The sequence below is a fragment of the Hirundo rustica genome, chromosome 3 (genome assembly GCF_015227805.2).
Source record: "Hirundo rustica isolate bHirRus1 chromosome 3, bHirRus1.pri.v3, whole genome shotgun sequence".
Lineage (NCBI taxonomy): Eukaryota > Metazoa > Chordata > Aves > Passeriformes > Hirundinidae > Hirundo > Hirundo rustica.
This window is the reverse complement of record NC_053452.1, coordinates 53,159,530-53,184,256: the sequence shown is the minus strand read 5'-3', so window position 1 is coordinate 53,184,256 and position 24,727 is coordinate 53,159,530. Positions and strand designations below refer to the sequence as shown.

The 24,727-nt window shown below is 35.3% G+C and overlaps 1 protein-coding gene across 1 annotated transcript in view; it reads right to left on the bottom strand.

Annotated features, from left to right (window-relative positions):
* VTA1 (vesicle trafficking 1) overlaps positions 1-24,727 on the bottom strand; it is a 38,791-nt gene that overhangs the window by 5,581 nt on the left and 8,483 nt on the right. The window contains exons 2-7 of the mRNA XM_040058956.2: positions 18,754-18,848; positions 15,612-15,739; positions 14,893-14,968; positions 11,399-11,510; positions 4,619-4,795; positions 2,578-2,658 (exon numbers count right to left, since the gene is read on the bottom strand). Of these exons, the coding sequence (XP_039914890.1) occupies positions 2,578-2,658; positions 4,619-4,795; positions 11,399-11,510; positions 14,893-14,968; positions 15,612-15,739; positions 18,754-18,848 (669 nt within the window). The remainder of the gene's footprint in view (positions 1-2,577; positions 2,659-4,618; positions 4,796-11,398; positions 11,511-14,892; positions 14,969-15,611; positions 15,740-18,753; positions 18,849-24,727) is intronic.

Here is a 24,727-nt window from a genome sequence, read left to right as displayed (position 1 = left end):
ATATACCTTGCACTGTGCTAGCTCTGCAGATCTACTGGATGGAGGGCAACAGGGATCCCTCCTTCCTGTCCAAAGAAAACCTCAGTTCCACAGGAATGGTACACACCGCAATATTCAGCAAGGTTCTAGCCCAGATAGGTATACTGCAGTTCAGGAACTGGGGAGGGCTCCTGGGTCCCACAGTTTTTTATATCCACTAACAGATACAGGCATCTCTCGGTCTACTTATGGGTTAGAGAACAAGGCCACTGCTGGCATAGAAAGGACTCCTCAGCAGCATGAGAAGAATGCACAATAGGACAGTGACAGGCAAGGAAGGACAAACACTTTCCATTGCTCTCAAGCTTCTTAATTCCACACATGCAAACAAAACTGTCACTGTACCTCTGCTGACACATCCCTTGTGCCCTCTGAGACTCTTGCATTACTGACAGTGTGTTTTCTAAGTTTTCAAACCAAGAACCTGTATAACCTTTATCATCTCTCTGGGTGCACTTTCGCAGCACTGCCTCCTAAGAATGTAACACTTTGAGCTGTTACAAGACCCAAACTTGTAGTGACACAACAGATGAATGCAGGCATGCAAATACTCAGGTTAGATCAAGTTAAGAGATTTATCATGGGGCTTAGCAAGGGTCTTAATCTCTTAATTACATAATATTACTTATTATGCATTCTCATAAACACTTAATTCCTTCTTATTTATGTACTTATTGAACCAGGTTATCTTAGGTAGGTGGTAAGAGGGAGCAATGCACTGATAGTATTCCGATCTTGAAGAATAGAATGTCTTCAACTTAATAAAAAATTTAAGTTTCAACCAAAATTATGACATTTTTGACATCCAGAAACAAACATTTAAACCGAGAAACAATGATGACTAAAATTTTCAAAGTAGTTACCAAAAAAAATGGTACAATGACTGTCCAGAAGATCATGATAAGCTAGTTAAATGTGAGAATCTTTGCTTCCAAACACCACAAAATTTGCCTTCCAACTAGCAGTTACTACAGCAAGGCGTAAGCAAAACTTTGAGCCATTTCAGCTGAGGAGCTACCAAAACCCCCACAGCAGTCCCCAAAACTCAAAAACTATTACCAAATTTAAATGTTACAGCTACGGGTCTGAGGCGTTGTTTTCAATAAAATGTGTTACTGCCACATGAGACATTAGTGCCAGCTCAGCTGGCCAGAGCACAGTGCTCTTAAATTAGCTAATAATCGATTGTGGGTTTCATCCCTGTCTGGGCCATTCACTTCCAAGATGGACTCAATCCTTCTGGGACCCTTCCAGCTCAGGCTATCCTGTAATTCTGTGATTACAATAATATGCCAGAAAAACTACAGCATCTTTTGCTCTTCAAGAGAATAGTAAAGTTTAATATATCTCTATCAAAGGCCAATTTTGATATTTTTAAGGCATCTTCCATAAAAATGGCTCTCTAATATATTAAAATGGAAATATCCTTAAGCATTCTTTATTCTTTATGCCAGCAGACTAAAACCAAGTTAAACATTGAATTCCTACTATAGCATTTGATTGAACCAAAAATGCTTTTTCAGTAAAGCTATTTTAACACAGACGTGCTCTTCAACAACATAATAAAGTAACTAAATATTTGTAAGTTAAAAAATACAAGAACATACCTATCTAAACTTTGCAGTCATAACAAGCAATGTTTTACTGTGGTTAGTACTAGAACTTAACACATATTGCATAATATTGTATACTAAAATATACTACCATCTTTCCCCGATGAGGCTAAACTGCAGGAAGAATATGAACAGATTTTGTACCAGGACTTCTAGACCTCCTCCTCACTCAACATCCATGTTATACTGCCACCACAAATCTTATTATTACAAACAGATGTGATTTATGGTTTTGTTTTTTTTTTTACACTATTTTCTCTATTCCACAGACAGAAAAATTCTGTCCAAATGTACATGAATGTTCAAATTAGAATCTAGGATGATTCCAGCTTTATTGTCAGTTTCTACTCTTCCACAGGCCATGGTTTCTCTACGGTTAGCTCTTATGGGTACACTTCAAAGCATGGAATAGCCAAGCAGACATAAAATACATATTATATAGGCTATTTCAACATCAAAGTGCACACTATTATTCTCCACAAAACCACTACTTGAATGTTTTATGAATTATTTTATGAAATTATTAAGTAATTTACATGCTGACCCTGCAGAATAAATTCTAAGTAAACGGAATGTGTATTAATTACAAAAACGGTAATTTAGCAAGGCTATCAGGAAAATAGGCTTTGCAAAGTATTTCAGAACCTCACCTGAGAAGCAACAATACAAATAATAAAAAGCCTTACGCAATGCTAGCTCACTGGTTCAAAGCAGTCAGACAGACAATGCTATACAGTAACAGCTTTCAGAAACTAGTAAAATCTGAGTAACACAATGCTTAGATGTTTTTAAACAGTCTTTTTAAAATTCTGAAATAGCGTTCAGATAATAGTGACAGTATTTCTCAAACGTCTTCCTTTAGTGCAGGAGAGACACAAAGGACCCAGTATGCTCACGTACAACAATACAAATGCCACAAGCTTACCTGCAGACTGAGCACTGTAAAGGGAAGGATCAACTAGAGGAATATTCTGAGGAGCAGGCTGAATGGTGTTACTTGTCACCCCTGCAAATCAATGCAAAAAAAAAAATGGACTTGGATTATTTTTATTTACTGGCTTTAAAAGCAAGCAAAAAACCAGAACAGATACATCTTATGATTTTCAAATTAAGCAGCTGATAGCGCACTAATTCTGAAACTGTGTAACAAAAAAATTTTAATGCCTTCATTTCAAAACTGAATGCTTTATAAAATAACCAGAAGAATGTACAGACTTTCATCCATTTTACCAGTACAGGATTTCACAGAAATTTAATTCCAGGCATTTTAAAAAAAAAAAAAAAAAGAAAATACTAGTCCAAAAGGCACTGGTTACCCTAAAGTATTGAGGAAAACCTGCTAAAGAAAAGCATGAGTAAACTTTTATATTTGAAACTTAAATTCAACATTCTAATACCAGAGGCAGTCTATATTATTATATTTTTAAAGGCCAGTGCCAGTCACCTCACACTTGCAAACTACCTCCTTCCTAATTCCTTTGAAAACAATTAGTGAGAATAAAAAAGAAAGCTATGTTTAAAAGGGAAATAATGGTGCTAGAAGAAGAAACAGCACTTTATGCTGTGAAGCATTCTCGTACCCAGATTCCCATTTTAGGTACACTATTTTGGTTTGATCCAAAACTGTATTTTTGTAATATGTCTAGAACATACGTGCCTGCCATAAAGTTATTTCTACAATATCTGCTGTCTAGCAAGAGGGTATATATATATACCAGAAGATCATGATAAGCTAGTTAAATGTGAGAAATCTTATATATATATAAGATTAGGTGTATATATATAGATATATATAAGATAAGGGTATATATATAGATCTGTTTTCTAAATTCTATCGCTCCATTGAATGATTGGTGGGGTTACAACTATGTAATGCTCAGAATTAATGTATTCCAACAAGGTATGTACTCCATAATTTTCAGATCTGATTAAAAAAACCTCAAAATATACTCACCCTCCTAGACACCCCCCCCCCCCCCACTTAGCTGAAGGATATTCCTTTGATAAAGCTAAAAAAAGAGCATCCTGAACTCTTCATATGGTGAAGTATTTTTTAAATTAGAAAGTAAAAGGAGGGATTGTGTGACATAAATATCTCATATGTTTGATAATATAAAAATGTATCTGAACAATAAATGATCACCAGGATTGAAATCAAGATATTTTAATTTTTTAGTCTTATTAATCGTTAATTAATAATTCTACTCAATGATTATTATAAAATGTCCTGTGAGGTAAAAAAGTTGTATTCACCAATCACTAAATACTTTTTTTTTTTTTTTTTTTTTTTTTTTTTAAATTTTAATAAATCCAGCATCTGGGAAGGAACTTGGAATTTTTAAGAACTTGGTTTTGGTCCAAAAATTACAGCTCATAATAAGAAGGATGTAGAAGCCAATATGTTTAGCTGTAGGGACAAAATTCCCATTAATAATATTGTCATCACACTAAAGCACTTGCATGGGAAAAGGGGCACAAGCCAAACCAAACCAGTAGGAAAGGTACATCAGGAATGGTTGCTACAGGGCTGTAACAATTTCAGCACTGTGCTGGATAAGCTCCCACATGAAGAACAGCAGCCTATCTGCACAGGGGAAACTCCCTATGAAATTAAGTAATGCAATTCCATCTATAAACTGAAAGATTCAAATTGTGCTTTACAGCACAAATGTTGCAACGCAACACTATTTCAATGGTTTAAGAGAAGATAAATAATTTCTACCTGCAGGAACAGTCACTTTCTTAGTCGTTGTATGTCTTCTGTAAAAGTGCTCCAAACTATGATTTACATATTTTAAGAAAACATTAAAAAATATTTCCAGTGGCATTTTTACGATTTTAGCTTGTGAAGATGCTTTTGCCACATAATACTGTGTTGTTCTACTTTACATGTGGTGGACTAGGATTTCGGCAAAAATTTGTCTCCCAATAAAGGCATGGATTTCTCAAGTGTGATTTGGACATACCTGTGTTATGGGGTACTTCAGCTGGAGTGTTGGCTGGTGCATGGGCACCTGGTGGTATATGTATGCCAGTGTAATTACTAGTTGGTATGTTGTTAGCTTCATATGTAGATGATGATGATGATGATTGAGTTGTTCCACTAGGGACAGAAGACGACCCTGCTTCTTCCCTTTCAGCATCTGTTAAAATGACACAAAATAGGAATTTCTGCAACTATTAGGTATAAACACTTGAAAACTTAGGCTTTCTTTAAAACCTCCTTTCAAATCCTTGTTGCTAAAAAAATTGCCACCATACAGTGTGACATAAAACATCAGCCCAAACCACAGGGTTGATTTGAAAAGGTAAAATGCAACATACCATACAATAAAGATCTAGAAACTCACATACTTTCAAAGATCCCTTCTGTTCAACTTGAAGAATCATTTTCTTACTTGTCTGAATATAAGCTATCTGTCTTATTAGAGCAATATACCTTACACCTTGATGTTCTGCATCCACAGAAATTGAACAAGGTATTACAAGTAGGCAGTAATCTACATTTTAACATATATATGAACCAGAATATGGAAAATTGTATTTGCCTTACAAACTCTTCATAAAAGGCTAGGCAGTGCCAATACTTTTACTCCAAATCAAACCACAAATAAATAGGAATCAAGAGGAGCTTTGGCAAAGTAATACCAAACAAGAAACTAAATGCAGCTTAGCCAAGTCATAACTGGATCTATAACAGTTAGAATACATAATAAGCTATAAGAATAATGAGGTTCAAAATATCTCATAGCATGTACAAAGAACATACATATTTTTCAATCTAGTCATGTTCTTAAGGTTCTTGTCTACTTTATTTAATATTGCTTTAAAGGCTAATTCAGTTCAGAATATATGGCTAATTCCTGCTCTTTCATTTGAATTCAGTTCAGTTTAAAACAACTAATTTTCATTTACTGTGTATGAGTTCACCTGTATCAACAATGTCAGATGGAACAAGCACGCTTTTGGGAATTACTTATTTAACAGCCAGTGCCTGAAAGGGAACGAAAAAAAAATACAGGAGGACAAAACTTGTATGTGTGTAGAGCTATCAAAAGAGGTATTTTTAAAGAAATCCACACTGATCTTCAACTACACAAGACTATGTGTTATGTAAACACTTCCACTGCTTAATAATTAAATGGTCTGCTATTAAAAATATTACTATTATAAATATCAGAATTGTTTCCCATGTAAGTCCTTCTTCCTCCCAGAAAAAATTCACAGGCTACCTTTACGAAAAATGCCTAAATACCTTCTAATTTACAATATGATTTACTAAAAAAAAAGCTATAAAGCAGAGTAAAATCAAGTATTATTATTAGAGCATTTTTAGTGGATTTTAATAAACACATTCTGATTTTATGGTATAATTTCTGACAAATGTAAATGAACACCTAACAGGTTTCAGGAAGACAAAGAATATCTTATGGTGCCAGATTTTTCTTTTGCTCTATTTTCTGATAGTAACTCATATTGCAATAGCGTGTGGCTAATACGCATGGAAATAAAATTAAATGTCTGAAAACTGCCAAAAAGAAGGTGAGATTCATGAGTAAACATTGAATATGCCATCTTTTAAATAATAATGCAATGATAGGAAACCAATGTTTGAATGCTGTATTTTTCACTGTTTTTGGTGTTAACTGAAAAAAAAATATAAAAGTTTCAGAAAAAAAAATTAACAAAAACATAGGTTTATGATACATAAAATTAATGAAATAGTTACACACTACGCTCATCATGCTGTCTGAAGGTGAGGCTGCTGAATATTACTTGTAACACTGTTAGCAATTATTTACAGCTTGGTCAAACTGTAGCCACAAAGTTGGATTTTCCAAGCTGGGTATCTGCTTGAAGTCAGGATTCTGGGAAAGCAGTTGTAAAATTTACTAAGCGTCTTTTGAGAATGAGGCAGTGAGAGAAAACATGCTTCCACCATGTTTAGTATCTCAGCTGTGAGATATTACCTGTAAATTCATGCCCATACTAACATTAACATGGGCATGTTAATGTTAATGCATTTATTCCTTTTTTTTTGCCCATTGCAGCTTCCTATTGTGCCCCAATCTGGTTCTCAAGGCAGATTTCTTTCTCAATTCTGATTTCTTTCTCTGCACTAGGACTACTAGGATATCCCATATCTGCAGCCCTTTGCCACACACTTGAGTCCCTCTTGCAGTGCTCCCATTTTCTCTCCAAGCCATTCCCAGTTTCAGCTTCCAGCCTCCCCACTGCATAGTTCGGGGGCTCTACTCACTCCTGTAACAGTGCAATGCTGTGGGCAACACTGGCCATGGAAGACACGAGCTCAAAGGGTTAAAGCCTGGCAACGTTAAAAACAGCCAAAAAAAGCGTTAGAAGTGCTGACCGCCTGTAATAACAGTGCCTGCAAGAGGCAAATTCACAAACGGGCAATCTACTTTTTAATCAGGTATATGTCTCAAAAGATTAAGCTCAACTGTTTGATTTGCTCATTGTACAATTGGCCAGTGTTAAAATTGTATTAAACATAAAAGAAGTTTTGTTTAAGTTAAGTCTCCTTAGGTCTTTAAAGTGCCCAAATATCATAAAAGCACTATAACTATTCTTTCTGCAAAGCAAATATTTAAAATATTCTTTATCAAAGACTAAAGTATTAGAAACATTTTAAGATACCCACTCTCAGTATTTGTGAATAGTTTTTAACAGTAGTGCCAGATAAAAGGATTTCAGGCTGCTATAAAAGAACATTTAAATCGACAGAGGTTTTAAATTCTATGGTTAGAATGTCCATAACACAATTGAAAAAAAAAATCTTTTCCAGGGAATGGGAAAGAATGCTAAAAAACTGGAATTTTATTTTCTCATGCAGCAGTAATAACTTAGAATTCAAAGTTTATTACAATTTGCTTAAAGATGCTGAAACTAGGCTGTGAAACAATGGCACAATTGTTTTACATTTAATTTCAGCTCCAGCTGAAATTGTTTTACATTTCATTTCAGCTCTTGCCTTGGAACCTCATCAGCTTTTGTGCCTGAATCCCAGCATAATGAATTCATGAGCTCTTTAAATTTTCTGCAGCTACAGTATACCCAGACCAACTGTTTGTGTTTTTTTAAAAATTATTTATTTACTGACTTTGTGAAATAATCACCCCAGCCCCAAAACCAATCATCCAAAGATGCTTTTATATAAACAGAGGATTCTCAAGGCTTAATGGCATTCCCTTTTCTAATGTAAGCAAAGACCAATCATGACTTAGTTTCAGCAGTTTGGTGCACTAAATATAAAATTAGAAATTTTTTTTTAAGGAGTCCAGACTCCTCCAGTTCTCTGGACTCCTATTTTTAATGAGTTCCTAGAATTATAATCTATCAATATAATTTTTTTTAATCTCATTCTGCAGTGTTGTTTCTCTTTTGCTTGAGATGTTGCTAAGGATTCACAATGCAAGGTTCTATTTGAACACTGCTTTTAAAAAACAAACCAAACATGTATTTTTTTCCACAACATTGAGAAATGAATTCAAAAATCCATCACACTGTTCTTTTCACTAGTTGGAACTATTAAGAAATAGAATAGAAATGTTGCCTACATTCTTCTGCAAAGAAGGTGATTACATTTAATGTATTTACTATGGCTATAGTGTGGCTATTTAGGAACTTATTTTCATATTTCCATTTTTTTCCATTAGTGTAAAATCTTATTGGATGACCTAGGGCTACTGCTAAGTAACCTTTATGTGTATTCTAAGACTTGTATTCCAACTGCATTAATAAATTAAGCATGTCATTTTAAGGTTTCCATGGTGGCATCCTGACAAAAGCATCCATAAATCCAACAGCAGAACTGCATAAAGTATGCCTATGTTACTGTAAAAATATCTCCAAGAGTTACAGTATGGTTTTCAAGAAATCACAAAAAAAATAACACTTTGGAAAAAAATGGTAATTTGTCAAGCTACAGAGACCTAGTTTCACTCTGTTTAAACAGATTTTTTCCACATGCTAGGGGAGGAAGAAAATGAGCAAGCAGAAAGGAATGGGGAAGGTCCAGTCATACATTCAAACAATACTGCTTTTCTTCTTATGATGCACAAAGAGGAACTGAAACCCTTTTATACTGATTCTTCTCATAAAAATTATTTTGAATAAAAGTTTTGTCTAGATTATATGAAACATTATGAACACCTACACTATGGAGCTAACTGTAAAAAATAAACATCAATATGTATTTTTCATTTCTCAGAAAATTAGGAGTGCGAGAAATAATCTCTCTACATGAAATACAACTCTACAAAACAAACAAACAAAACATATTGCCAAGTTACAGATCTTGCAGGCTCCCTAACAAAAAGGATGTTAAAAATCTGATTCACTCAGCATTTGTGTCCCTTTTAAGCTGCATGTAGACATAACCTGGTAATGAAAGCAAAAGTCTTCACCAATTCCCATTACCACCTGTAATGAACTGAAATCTATACCAAGGATTTGAGGAAAGCCTGAATTTTGCTTTCATTCCTACAAGTGTCTTTTTTAGCCTTGAGCAAGTTAGTTACCTCTGTGCATTAATAAAATGAAAAAGAGCCTATTTGTTGCTTTTGAGAAATAACTAGCATCGACAAGTTGCACACATGGATTTTTAGCAAAAGCTTTGTAACGTTCACTTATTTTTGCAGTTGTTTAAAATTCACATACTCGGGTTCGCTTCACATACTCAGGTCAGCTTTACCACACTATGAGCCAGACCACTAAAAGAGCAGTCATTTAAAGCTGAAAATATTTAACTGAGCTATTCATTACATTCCACATAACAAAAGATTTTTCTCTCATATATTGTGTTCTCCATTAAATCATCCATCTTGTGTAATTTGACAAAGATGAGGTGATGCTTGCAGTTGGAGTTGCATCATAAGTATCTCTTGCTACAGCTGTGTGGACAGTTAAGAAAACTGCCTTGGAAAAGATTGTGTTGAAGAAGACACTAGTTTGCTAATGCTTCACTTCAAATACAGCTGTGCCTAGACTGGAGCACATTCAGCAGTTAAGATACCCATTCCAGTGTTTAAGTTTGTAGGTTGCCTTTAGGTTAGAAAAACATAGTAACACGAATAAATATGTAGCTTGGAAATAAAACTATCATATTTGGTATTTGTTCACAAATATTTGAATTTACTTATGTTGCAGTGTTTCTGGAGTACTAATATATACACAGTATTTTATCAAGGAAATTGCAAATAAATTATATTTGGCACCCAGGCTCTTAGACACTATAAAGTTAATAATAAACTGAAATAGATGTTTAGTACACATTCTCCTTAAATAAAACCCAAAAACACATGATAATATCCATTTTTTTACAGTAGCACTGTCCAGGACATATAAATTACAATGTGGAGATGCATCAAAATGTGAGATTGCATGATGAAAAGATTGAGAACCAGAAGAGAAACTAGTTTTCTAATGTTTTGACATGTTAAAAACAAAAGTAACGAGTAGAAAATTACAAGCCTACTCGTAACGTATTAGAAGTAAATTACAAGTTCAGACTTCAAAGTCCATAAGACTCAGGTATAGACCCTGACCACAAATGAATGCAAACAAACAAATAATTACTTTTATGTGTATATAGATCTATATTTCCTGTGTGCACAAAAATACACTGGTCATCTATATTAGTACATATGTTCACAAAACTTCATTTAGCCACCCCTATACGGTAGCTCTACAGGTTAGATACAAGCCACACACTACAAGCTAGATCTTTCCCTTTTGCACTGTAGATTTGTTTATTGACCCTTTTTATTTGGAGAAATTTGTATTACTAAATCCAAGCTTAAGAGATAAATTAGCATCAACTTAATTGATAAGCCACAAAGTCTCACATGCCAGCTCAAATTATTTGATGGTCTCAGTTGTTCCACTAGGTATGTGAAGAATGATACACAGAGGTTGTCATTGTGCAGAATTAGTCTGTTTTAATCTACATAGTGAAAATACTCATTCCAATGATATCCTATTTCATAAGAGATCAACCTTTGAAATTTGTATTCAATCTGCATTGAGGAGAAAAGCAAAGAAACTGGGTTTTGCTACCAAAACTGATGAAACTGATCACTATCTAAAGCAAAACAACTTGTACTGATACACATTCAGTTTGGTTAAGCAGATATCCTTGGAAATCACCTCCTTAACTGTTAGATAAAGTGGGAACCTCAAGCAACCCTGTACAGGCAGCTAAGGTAGCCAGAGGGAACAACTGAAAACACAAGGAGTAAAGGAGGATGAGTGAGAATGAGACAGATATTCCAACTCAGTAAGAGTATACCATAAACCTGTTCTGAAACTGACATTATTACACAGGGAGAAGGAGGCTATCTCACAAACAGCTCTTTGCTTTGAAGTTGAATTCACTTGCAATCAGGCCATTTTTAACTCCTACGTAACTTCTGAGAGACTATAAACTGGTTAAAGAAATGTATGGTTCTGGCCCAAAGCTGACAATGCCTTCTTAGAGAGTAGCTGTAATCAAAATAATAATCTCCACTACAAAGAAAAGAATATTTTATTAAATAAGTCAATCACACAGTAAGGTCCAATAAAAATAACAGCAGGAGAAGCTGAAAAGAAGGCAGCAGCCCACTGTGAATGGAACATCAAGCAGGGAAGCCGTGCTTCCTGAGGGGTGCTTAAGAAGAACTGTGCATACCACCACTTCACCATTTCACCTTCCGCTTTCTTAAAAAGAAAAGGGAAACACGTACCAAAACTCTCTCCCTCCATTCCAATGGGGCCAGGCTGAGGAGTCTCTCCGTTCTTTAAGCAGTTATGAATGTATGCTGCCTTCCACCTGGCGTACTTCCTGTGCTGGGCATTCTGCGGGAAGGAAAAGGTCACCCATTTTAACCACTGACTTCTGCAAATTGATGCATTCAAAACAGAAATATAAATGTAATTTCCACTTTCTCTGCTGTCATTTGACACCCTTTTAAAGATAAACAACGTTTAAAATTAATAGGTGAATAAAAACAATTAAAATAACAGCTCTAACAAGATCTCAGCATGAAAGGAAAATGTGAAAATCTTCAATTAGTGCAGCATATCAGGAAAAGGAAATAAACTGTACCAAGTACATCTATTATGAAAGGCAGAGCACTGTGTAGTAATAATTGACATGAAATAATAAAGAAAGTTTCCTATCTCCATGAACTTAGATGATTATTTACTTTAGATTTAAATACTTGAAACTTAAAATGTTACTGCTGCTGGCAGAAATATGAAATATTTTCTAATTATATTATTTTAAAATTTAAAATTTTATTTAAAAGCATGAATAGAGAAAGGCTGATGCAACTGCAGATTAATGTGATTGGCTTGTAATATTCTATTACATTAAGATCTTCCATTTTGTTTTTTAAAATATACTTTACTGTTCCTAGCTACAACTTCTAACATGTCAAAACATGAAAGGAAGATTGGCCACTTTGTATCTCCTGGGACTCTTACAATAGTGTTTAATCCAGGAAGAGCTGCCAATTGATGCAAGAAATATTAAACTAATTATGCAAATCCACTACTTTGTCAAAAGTTGTATGGGAAACAACCAATTCTGACAGTTATGAGGCAATATAAATCAAGGAACAAGGCTGAATATAAACAGATGAGAAATGTGGAAGGATGAGTGGGATAGTTTGCCCAAATGAACAATGCAGGTTGGGATAGTGTGCTTCACACCAGCATCAAAATTTTAAAACCTAATTTTTTATTTTAGAAAAATTAAAAATTAATCTGGAAATTAAATCCAAAGTTTCTATGAAATTAATAAACTGAAATTCAATACTGTACTTCACAAAGCCTCTTGCACTGTCATCTAAAACAGGGTAGAGAGACACAACGCAAAAGGTATCTCCAGCAAGCTCCCTTGCTCATATTTAATACATTGTGTTACCCAGCATGCTCACGCAATCCAAGAGAAAGATCTGGTCTTCATTTTTGAAAACAAGATGTTCTCCAGAAAAAAAGCCTATTCTGATGACATATTTACTCAAATTCATTCACTCTACCTCAAAAAGGAAAAGTGCAATTGGAAAACATAACTTTCAGTTAAACTTTGTTTCAATAATAATTTCGGGTCCATCAGTGTTACAGATAAAATTCCTTCATTTTTAACGAACACTCTACAAGCAGAAAACACATACCCAGAGTATGCTGCTTTTAGGAAAGATTATTATGCAATATATAAGAGCCTGTACATCTCCCCTCTATTCTAATATGGCGATTATTTACTGATGAAGTGTGAAGATGCTGTTGTGTCACGTGTCCATCCCCGGTGCTGGCACCTCAGCATGGCAGGAATGGTGTCTGTGAGGAGAGGCCAGAGCTGCCTCTAGATAAAACCAGCTCCAGTGTACTCACCTCAGGACACAGCTGAGGCCCTTGGCCACCTGGTGGGGCCCTTGGGAGAGCATATTTAGGGAGGGACCAAGCACCCCTAACCCCCACACCCAAGATGCTGGATGGAGGGAGAAGGAGGGAACAAAGAATTTGATGTCTGTCCTGCATCCCAACTGCAAAGCTTATCATTCCAGAACTGAGAAATGAAATTCTGTTGGTTTTGGTTTGTTCCTAACATGCACTGCTGTCCCTTTTCAGAAGGTTGAATGCCCTATTGAATGAATGTTACTACCGAGGAAAATGAAAAGAAAGCGGCCATGGCAGAGCTTCCTACAGCTCTGATCTAGTCTGTGTCTTGTAATACACATCTTCCAGAAAATCCTTTTGGCTAGTTCTAACATGGAGATATAGAACAACCATTCTTCATCTGTGACACAATCCATTCATACTACCCAATAATCAATCACTTGCCATTTAAAAACATACATAGTATGCTCAACACCCATTTTCTGATTCTAGATGTCAAATATCTGCTTTCTATGCCCTCTGCAGTTGATTTAAAAGCCTTCTAATAGCTGATGGTCCATACATATGAAGGCAATTTTAATTATCTATTGAAAAAATAGGCAGGTGGTCTGAATATAGATGTCATACTCTATAATCAGGTGTGAGGCTGAGCGTATTTTAGGCTGACAAAAACTTCTGCAGAAGTCTAAGACAATCAAGTAATACTTCTCCCATCGTCCCTTTACATGAGACTGGACAAGGAAACTGTTGAAATGATGTTATACAGAAGAGCAAATATTCTCTGCATTTCTTGTACACTCTCTTTTATTGTCAGCGTTCACCAATTAAACAAAATGAGAGAATTCCGCTTCTTTCCAACTACAAAGCATTTCTGTATGTTTAGCACCAACAATAAAAAACCACAACACACAGTAGAAAATGCACCACTGCTACCATTCTGCACTGACATTTGTAACAATTTCTTCCATCTTCAAAGAAGGATTGCTTCAGGTACTCTGGGGACTCAATTGATTAGTGCACTGTGCTGTGCACTGGATTCCTACAGACTAAGATTGGTTTTTCAGTACAGTTCAATGTGCAAATGTGCATTCACTCTCTGGCTCTAGGAAATGTTATTACTGGATCTAGTAAATGATGTCAGGGTACAGAGCAGACAGTTTTAAGAGAACACATCAAAGAGCAAACTTACTTGTGCCCCTCAGGATGAAAATTTTGGATTGGTAGAGCCTCAGGCTACAGAGGATGGAAAATCTTGCAAAAACTCTTCACCAAGCATTTCTCTTGGGTAAGACCTATCTTTAGTATCTACACTTACATCCTATAGTATTCAAGAAGTGCACCATTATCAAGACCATGCTTTTACATTCTTTCCAATATTTACAAATGAAAGTAGCCACAACAACTGCATTTTAAACTGAGCAAGTACAACTGCACTTTAGACACACTTACCAGATTGGGGATTTACACAGAGGATGTCAAGCTTGTGAATTTCAAGCAGGACATGGAAAAAAGTGAAGGTGGACAAAGCTAGGAGCCTCGCATCATTTTTCCCCTATAAGCATCCCCACTCGCTCAATGTAATGCTATGTGTCCCACAGTAAAAATCAGACTTTGAAATCCTAACTGGTACTTGTCATGAAGCATCTTCTAACATATGTCTAGTATTTAATCTACAATTTATGTGAAATACTTAGCATGACTCTTTATGGCTTGCTAACAAGTATTTTGCTACACTAGTAGAACCTATGTTCTTTGAAATTCATATTCACAACTTATAAAAGCAACATGTGTGCTTGGAGAAGCAACCAGATAATACACTCATATGCCTGACACTTACCTCTTCAGAGAGCTCCCCAAATACCGTCAGAACATCTATCAGGAGACTTGCAGTATAAAAGGACTTTATCATGTTTCTGCAAAAAAGAAAGCATTTTGCTAACTTGGTAATGTTAGTCTCTCAGAATCACATTTTAGGATTTGCAATCTTAGACCATACTGGCTTATTTCGAGTCAAACATTACCTTTCTTTTTTTCTTTTAATCTGATGTTAAAGAAGCTGCTTTACAACATTAAAATCTAGCAATACTGACTAGTCTCCTAACTACTATGCAGAAAATGTTCAGTACATGTTCTGCAATTAGTTTCTAGCTTGGAATGTTTTGTGTAGGGTATCAGAAATCCTGTATTAAGACTAGAAAAATACAGAACATGCAGTAGTAATTGCTGTAAACCCAACCACATAATGGATCACCACAACTATTTCACTATCACTGGTCAATAGAAACTATAACATGCTTGATAAAATAAAGCACGGTATTAGCCTGTGGTTTTAGAAGACATGCCAGCAGGTAAGCAATTCCCTAAGGAAAATAAGGAGGAGGAAACCAGTTAATGAGTGAAGTTAGAGACCTAAAGGTAATAAAAAATTGAGTTTTCCAGAACTGAAAAGAATGTATTAAAGCCCAATTCTTGTTTTCAGTCAAATTAAAGAGAGTCTGGATATTCACATTCCCTGACCAGTATCTTCAGATAAGAAAAACAAAGATTTTCACCTACTTATGAAATTGTCCAGCTCTGTCTTCATTGTCTGCATACAAAAACATTTTCAAAGCATAATTCTCCACATGAGCAGAACCAACAATTTCCTGAGTAATTGCTTCATTATCACCAAATTGCTTTTTCATCTGAAAAATGTTGGAAAAATACATTAATTACTTTATTAGACCTTAGTAATTCTGCAAACACAAAAAGAACCTGCTGATTTAAACAAAGTCAAGTACAATTGAAAAAGAGACAACTTACGCTTTGTTTACAAACCTGCAGCTTCTAACATAAACGCTAAAAGCAGCATGTGAAAGAGAAAGCACATTCTTTTTGAGAGAGAATATTCAAATAAGTAGCTCTGAATCTTTGGTCACAAAATGCTTATAAAAACCACCAACACCCCAACATCCTCTGCCCCAAAGTTAAAAATAAACACGACCACAATGCTGTGAAGGAATAGCAACTGATATTTTTCCCCTTAGCATCTGAAAGACCTGGCACTCTGAAGCCTGTGTCAGGATTCAATACAGTTCAACTGGTGAAGTAATGCATGCTTTATAAAGGTGCTGCAGATCACAGTGATCACGTATCTTCCCTCTTGTAAGGTTATTTCACTGCAGTTCATTACATCTTTCAAAGCATCTGAGCCCTACCCTGACCGGTCTAGTGACCTATGGATTTACTGGAATTTTCAGTGTAAGCAGTGTACTTCAACTCAAAGAACTCTTTTCAAAGATGTTAGAGTACAAGAATCCTCAAGTTTCCTAATAAAAATCAGTAAAGCAAACAACCCTCTAACAGTTACAACAGGTGGATTTACAGCTTCTGAATAGTCTTACTGTTTGCACATAAGGAAATCTCAGGTTATCCTTAGAGAACAAAAACAGGAACACTGCATGATACTAACCTGCAGCCTTTTTTTTGCCAAAAGATTTAAAAACAATCTCTGAATGGCAGTTATTTTGCACTGTGCGTGCGAAGAAAATTTAATCATGCAGGCAGCATTTCCATATTTTTAGATTGCTGCCAACTTTCTAAGGCACAGAATGTTGCCAGAAAAGTTACTTGATTTCAGTAGTTAAATATAAGCTTTCCAAATAGAATTTTAAATTTAAAGGCTTTCATCAAATGACTATGTGGTTTTCAAAAAGTATTTGTTTTACAAAGTGGAATTTTCTCATGAAAGTACCAAAATTTGCATGTTCAAATGAAACACTCAAACACTGAAGCTAATCCAGGAAGAAAACTATTTGTATACATATATATTTCCCTAACCTATCTGTATACCTCACCCTCAGAAAAGAACTGGTTACTACACTTGATTGGATGTTCTATTATTTCAAACACACAACAGACACTTACATACACTACTAAAAGCATTAAAGTTAACCAAGCTGTTTACTGTTAAAATTATCCTTCACAAAATCTGTGATTCAACACAGAAGTACCGGTGTTTCAAACGTTGATACAAAATTTCAACCTAAACCTCAAGGCATTTATGTTTAATTTTATAAAAACTTAAATCACACCTCTCTGCGCCCCCTGGTGGTTATGGGCCGGCTGGAAACAGCCGCTCCCAAATTACAGCAGGGGTCCAACCTTTCCATAAACCCAAACTCCCCAGCCCCAAAACTGCTCTATTAGACTTGACTAGGAGTGCTCTCTACATCCTTCCACCACTCGGATACATAGAAGAATCTTCAATACCCGTGCATCAGCTGTCACACAGAAAATCTTAGCAGTAACCAAAAGGTGAATCTATGGATTTTTCCTGATGTCTTTTACATTTTGAAACAGAAGGGTAACTGAACACTGAAGATTAACTGCTGCAGTACCACAAGTAACCCAGAAAATTCCAACAATTCTTAGGAAATTAAGAGCAAAATCCTTTTGAGTTTTACTCTCACCTCTCCTGCCATCTCTCCCCATTTGAACACAAACCCCAGTCCTATTAAAGATGTCAAAATCCAGAGAAATAACATGTCAAGAAATCGCTGTACACCGAATTTTCCATTGCAAAAAATCAGTGATAAAAAAAGCAAGAAGCAAAAGTTATGAAAAAAAGAAGACAAATGGTTCATGTTTCATTTTTTTTTTTTCTGAAGAATCACAGAATGGTTTGGATTGGGAAGGACTTTAAGGGTCATCTAGTTCCAACTCCCCTGCTGTGAGCAGGGATGCCATTCACCAGAAGAGGTTGCTCAGGACCTATCCAACCCTGCCTTGAATACTTTCATGGGTGAGTGATCCATCTTCATAACTGAAAGCTGCTGTACTAGTTTCACACAAACTCTTCAGGCATTTATAGACTTTGGATGGAATCACCAACACTGAACAAAACCAAGAACAGCTGCTTCATTTTTCAGCATTACTTTCTGCTTCCAAATGAGCACTTAGACCTTAAAATCAACAACCTTCTTCCTTTGAGAATACTGAAAACTACAGGCTATGAACATAAACAGCTCCTGGAAACTAAACTGTACCACAGTACAGTACAGTACAGAAATTCATCTGTACCACAACATTACCTTTGTTTAACTCTCTTCTATTTAAGGCTTTATAATAGTATCAGGTCAATTCAGAAGAGCGTGGCATGGCTATCCCTTACCCACACAGATTAGACTGTGCTTACAAGAATTTATAAAATAAAATCTCTAATTTCTAACACAGGACACAATCAGAAGTATTCTTATCTTTTAAAGAATATTTTTAAAAACTCCCTGGATACAGTAGTTTTGGTTAGAGATTTCAAAAGCATCCAAGGACTAGGCTATTAAGTCCTACAGCAGTGAGAATAATAAAACAGACTTCAAGGAATCAAAGGCAAATCAATTAAAAAAGTCTTCTAGAACACCTGAATTAACTTCATAATGAATTATGATTTGTAATGAGAACGTGTATAAATAAAGCATCGTAATTTATGCTGTCTACACAAAATCTTATGGCAAGATTCCAATTATGTTTGTGCATGCATACACACATACAGCTTTGTCTCCTTCCAATCCCTCTGCAATTTTTTTACATACAACTGAAGTTCAAGCAGTATGTTTGCATGCAGAATAGCTGCAGAGAAGAGACAGTTTTTCCAGAAATGTAAATAAAAATTAAATTAGTATCATGATAATTTTTGAGGAAAGCAATAGATTCTACTTACAGCTTCCAACTGATCCATCAGTTTGGATAAAAATTTACGGCATTCTGGGCTTTTACTGTCAATCTTCATCCCTGTCTGCATTGCATACAAACGACCTTGAAATGATACAAAACACACAAAAACACTGAATATGATTATACAAAGCAAACCCCATATGCAATCAAAGCAATGCCCCCAACACACCTGAAACACAAATTCATGCTTTAACCATAGACTAGTACTAGTGAGCAGTGACAGCAAAATGTAAGGTTTGGCCTAGCAGGGATACTAAGAGATATTTTTGGGAGATTTATGTTTTATTTTTCCCCAATGACTATTCCTACTCATTTTAAACTGATGTTTGCAGCACTATTATGCAATATCAAGTACCACCCTCACTTGCAACTCACCCAAATAGGAACTTCAAATTGATTTGAGAGAGGGCATGGATACAAATGGAACTTCATGTAGCAGGAGCCAGTTAGAGCCTTGAAACACTTGAACAAATGGTATTAAGCACCTACCATCTCCATGTAAATGCACACACAGCATCAAAACACCCAAGACACAAACTTGATCTTTAAATCAGACAAGATAGACTTTATCAAACTTCCCCTGTAAGTAGAGCTGCCAGTTTTTAAGATCTTGAAAATTAATGATTAATGATTAATATCTTCTGATCAAGAATTATCTTTTTACTACCAAAAATCTGTGAGTTTTAGATTTGCACACGGCAAAACTTTAGAGGCTTCATGAAAATGTGGGCAAACCCAAGCAAGTATTATTTGCTAGGATTAACGCACACCGAGAAGGGAACATAGCCAGAAACATTCAGTAATCAAATGCAGAACATTTTCCACAAAAAACCCGTTCTTATAACTCTCACTTCTGACTCTCTAGGGAGTACTACAAACACTTTCGAATGCAGAGTTTAAGAATCAAAAGCTGTAACTCCACCAAATATTATCATGAGGTAATTATTATGGAATACCCCATGTCCTTCTTGCAGGATAGAGTTCTGCAAGCACTCCTAACTTGCTTCACAGCTTTAGCATCTCGTTCCTCCCTTCATACACTAGAGAAAATATTTTCTCTTCAAATTGCCTCAATAAACATGAATGTAACACAACTGTTATCACATTGCACTTATCCTGATGCTTGCTGCAGAAGAAAACATTATATACTCAAAAGCTTGTCTGCCTTTTCCATCTATTAGCAATTGTATTAGATAAATTAGTTACCTTTCTACAAAACTTACTTAGATTCTGCTGGTGAGCACCATAATTAAACTATTTTTTCTGGATTTTTAAAGCAGTACTTCCCATTTCGTATACAACTGTTTGTTCAAACCAGACTAAGAATACATTTCTTATCTGGGTCTGCAAAGCTCACTTGTCTTTGAAGGTTAAAGCTGTTGGGCTGCCCAACCATTTAAAGACATTCTCCCTGAAAAATAAAATACTTCTGCTCTCCAATGCCTCTCTAGTTTTACTATTGCAGTGTATAAAAGGATCTAGCATCTTCATATTCAAGTTTTCAGTAAAGAACAATCAAGGGAAAGTCCTGAACAAAACCAAAGGAACTAATAAAGACTAAGAACAACTACAGTAATTGACCATGACAAAAGGAAGAATTGCTATGTAGGTTTCATCAAGTGACAACATTACTATTAAGCTAATTACTGATAGGCACTCTTAAGCCCAACCAATTTATCTTCAGCATGCTGACATGCTAAATATTATAAAACATTTACACATGTAAAGTTGAAATTAGATTTCAAAGAAATTTAAACACAGAAAGATATAGAGAATTGCATGTATGGCAATAAATTTATATTAAAAGCAATCATCAATTAAAATACCATCATCACATGACAAGATGCTAATTTGCAGTCTTCAATTAAACTGATTTTTAAGTACATACTTGATTGTAAGCTCCCCTGAACCCATTTCATAGTATAATTTAACAATATAAAAATTAAGACTTAACACAAGGTTGCTAAACCTATGAGCCATCTAGATCAGTTGTTTCTTTTTGATGGACACTAAGATCAGATATTTTCAGAGGCAAATAAATTAATTTTACACTAATATGCATTAGGGTGACAAATTCAAGATATATTAGGTCGTCATGGAATATAGATTTACCTTACTTGCTGAAGTATGCAACTTCAGATCTCATCCGTAACTCATTTACATAAAAAGAACTATATTTCCATATAAATGGACCTTGCAAATGTCTTTAGCTTTGATCAGTTTAAAAATTAAAATATCTTCTACACTGTAACTGCTACTCTTGTGTTACCTCTATGTAGGTTCTTTTCACTCTCGTTGCAAACACATCCATTTAAATCATGAAAGCCAGATAATTTTTTCTTCACTAATATCCAAAAGGGTGTATTCACAGGACTGAGACATCTGTATGCTTAGTATAAAGCCCTGAAAAACCAGCCCTTTCTCCTCTTAGGATTTCAGAGGCTGAGAAGACTTTAAGACTCCTTCAGGCACTCCAATGAACAAATGCAGAACAACACTTGAACATACAGAAATCACATGTCAGAGAACAACAATAGGTACAGAAACAAGAAAAATGTTTTTCTTGTCTGTATATAACTTTACACTGTGGGTGACCTCAAGCAATCTTCCACACCAACACCTTCATCCTAACCAAAGACTCTAGGACCAAGGTACCCAAGGTTCCTAGGTTGTTAAAAATCAAAGTACTGTTATCCAAAGCGCCAAGAAAGTCGCAGCAGCAGCTCTAAGCTACTAGGAACACAGACATCCTAGAGACAGACTATTAATGTCACCTGAGATAAGATTAAATGTGTTCACCTGTCACAACAACTACATCTCTGTACCACACAACTGACCACAGCAGACAGCACAATCGCCACCAAGTCCCAATATGTATCACTGCCTACAGAAATTGTTAGGATTTCCTCAAAGATCTTATTAACAAGCAAAAGGTCAAAGCACACTTAAGTTACCCTAATAAGAGTCTACTGTGATCTCTAAAAGCTTTCGAAGTCTGGAATTTTCCCACACTCACTTCTTAGCATCCATTTATATGTCTGAAAAAAGGACTAACCTGTCCAGAGACCGATGAGGCCTCTGATGAGGCAGTTGTTCAGATAAAGACAAAAGCTATTCCTTTTTTCTCAACTAAGTGGTGATCAAGAAAGAGCACGATGTCTGTGAAAACAGCTATTGACAGAGCATCACTACCTAGTAGTGTTCCGTGCCAAAAGGTAGTCTTGGCTCAGATACTATTGATAAAACACTGATAAAACCTGATTGCAATAGAAGATGAGGCAACCTTCAGGCCAGGAAATGCAAACCAGACACTACCAGTCAAAATCTTCACAAACATCAGTTTCAGTTGATGAACTGAAGAAACAGAAGAAAAGTACACTCTACCAGTTTGAATCTCATCAGTGACACACAGAATGTTAAGTATGTTTAGGTACACTTACTGCTTTATTCAGTGCTGCTCTAGTCAAAAGGCAGGATTTGGGATTGAAAACCTCTATCATTGAACTTACCAAGCAAACTGAAGGTGAAATAGCTGAAAAACTAAATAGCTGAAAGAACTAGAGATTTCTAGGGACAGAAACAATATAGGAAAAGGAGGAAATAATTTGGTATTTATCTTTAAAAACAACACAAATAAATATAATAACCTTTTAAGGTTTTAAAATTTTGCTTTTGAAATTATCTAGTGATATCTAGTGATTATCTTTTTGAAATGATCTCCTACTGCTCTACTAGTATAGAGCAGTAGGAGAGTGAATCTGAAAGCAGGAAACAAATCTTTGCCTTACTGCTGCCAACAGGAGAAAGCATCTACTAGTTATACTTTTTCCATTTTTGAGTATTTCTAGATCATATTCCTAAGGAAAAAAAATATTTCCAAATGCAAGTTCTTCCACATCTGTGTCTTCTGTTATCCTCTCTGCTCTAATTTTGAAATGTCCCTCGTCTTCTACAAGAAGGCTATCCTTAAGTCTGTGTTGTTTTGATACTACTATCTTTGCCAGTTAAGCTGTTCTCTTGCATATCTTTTTTGTGTTCTTGATCACACAAGTATTTCATATTGTAAAGATACATGATTGTAACTGAAAAATAAGTTTTCACCTAGTAAAGGAAATCTATCAATGTCCTTTTCCTGTCTAACTTACAGCAAATGGGTAAATGCACTTCATTACTAAATTTTCAGCAGCAAGAGCAAAAAATAGCTTTCCTGTGTTAATATCATCAGTCAAATTTTAAACTGGCAATTAATGGTCAAAGAACTGTCCTCCATGTTTATGTTGACATGCAGGTTTTTGTTCATGCTGGTAATCTCAGTAGCAAATAACTCATAAGCAAGAAGTCAAAAGTTTACCACCTCCAACATCTCCACTAAGAAAGCCAACAGTGCCATGAGTTGTTGCCCCCTTCTCCCTTTTCTAAAAAAACCCAAATTATTTACATTCCATTAAATACAGCTGTTCTGGTTTTTGTAATATTGCAAAAGCAATGGACAGTATTATTATTATACTTGGTAAATCACAAAACCTTTGCTTTAATGGAAATGATTCAATTTCTAGTAAGTGGAAAGTAACCCCCTGAACAGTATAGATGCCACAAAAGAAATCCTCATAGTTTTATGTATTATAAATGCATTGTTTTACCTTATAGAATACTGCACTTGAAAGGCCATTTTACATCAAAATCCTTTTGGTTTTCTCTTCAGATTGAACAAAATACTTAAAGTGCATGTCCCTAATGACCAGTAACACACTGTTAAAACTAAAAAAGCTTGACCTACAGGAGGCATTTGTTTGGGAACTTCTGATTAAAAAAATCTCCTGTGAACAGCCAAGCTTCTGAAAAAGCTGATATAAAAGGCAACTAAATCCATCCATTGTAGCTGCAAAAATTTTCAAGTTTTAAAGCCTACGTGTATATGAAGACTGCAGAGAATCTCGGAATTAAGTGACCAATACATCTTACCTCTGTTCACTATTTATGATTAAGATCTGAAATATCTGAAAACAAGCAGGTTAATGAAATTATTCCTCCTTTTTGTTTAATGCATTGAGTTCTATAATAGATACAACTATTTTTTGCCTCCCTTTATTCAAACCAAGTAGCAAAATAGACTCTTATGAGCCAACTAAGTAGTATAGTATGTGCAGAAAGTAAAGCACTAAGGAGGTAAAGGAGGCTACAGAGAGCTAATGTTTAAATATTAAATAACATTAGAAGTAGAGCTAAGTCACTTGTAATTTTATACACAAAGACACAGCTGTTTTGCCAATTACTAACTCAGAGAGTTTGCTCTCAGTTTGTAGACAGGACATTTATCTTCAAATTCATAAAGACTTGGCAAGTAATCATTCTCACAAAAACGTTTTGCCAAGACAACTACAAAATATACATCTTGATTTGCTGCCCTTAATCTTTGTTCAGTAAATACTAAGTGTGGGTGTGCTGGCTGGAATTATACAGTGAGCTTTACAGAAACTTCTCTGCCTTTATTTATGTCACGTAATACCATGTTATTTTTCCTTTGCTAATACACAGCACAATTTCAGAGCAAGTATTTTGTCTCTAGTATGTGCCAGATATTCATTCCTCACACACAGTAAATTACTCCAGATTTATGTTTGGATAACAACTGAAACTCCCCTCACTCCCATTCTAAACTAACTTTGTGCCAAGTAAAAAATACCGAAGGACAAAAGTTCCAGCCAGCAAGCATGCACAATAGGTTGATTCTCTATTTTCTAAATTCTGTCCTACTATCCATCTTTCTTTTTCCTGGTCTAACAGGATCAAAAGATTATACTTCTTTTTCCCTGTGTGTATTTAACTCTCTTGCATAGAAAATAAATTATTAGCAACTGAAATATTTTTGACATTTGATAGTAACAAACTGACATAAAATAGTAACAAATAACATTGTAATAAATTTTAGCGATATTTTGGTTCTGATTAAGGGATGAAAG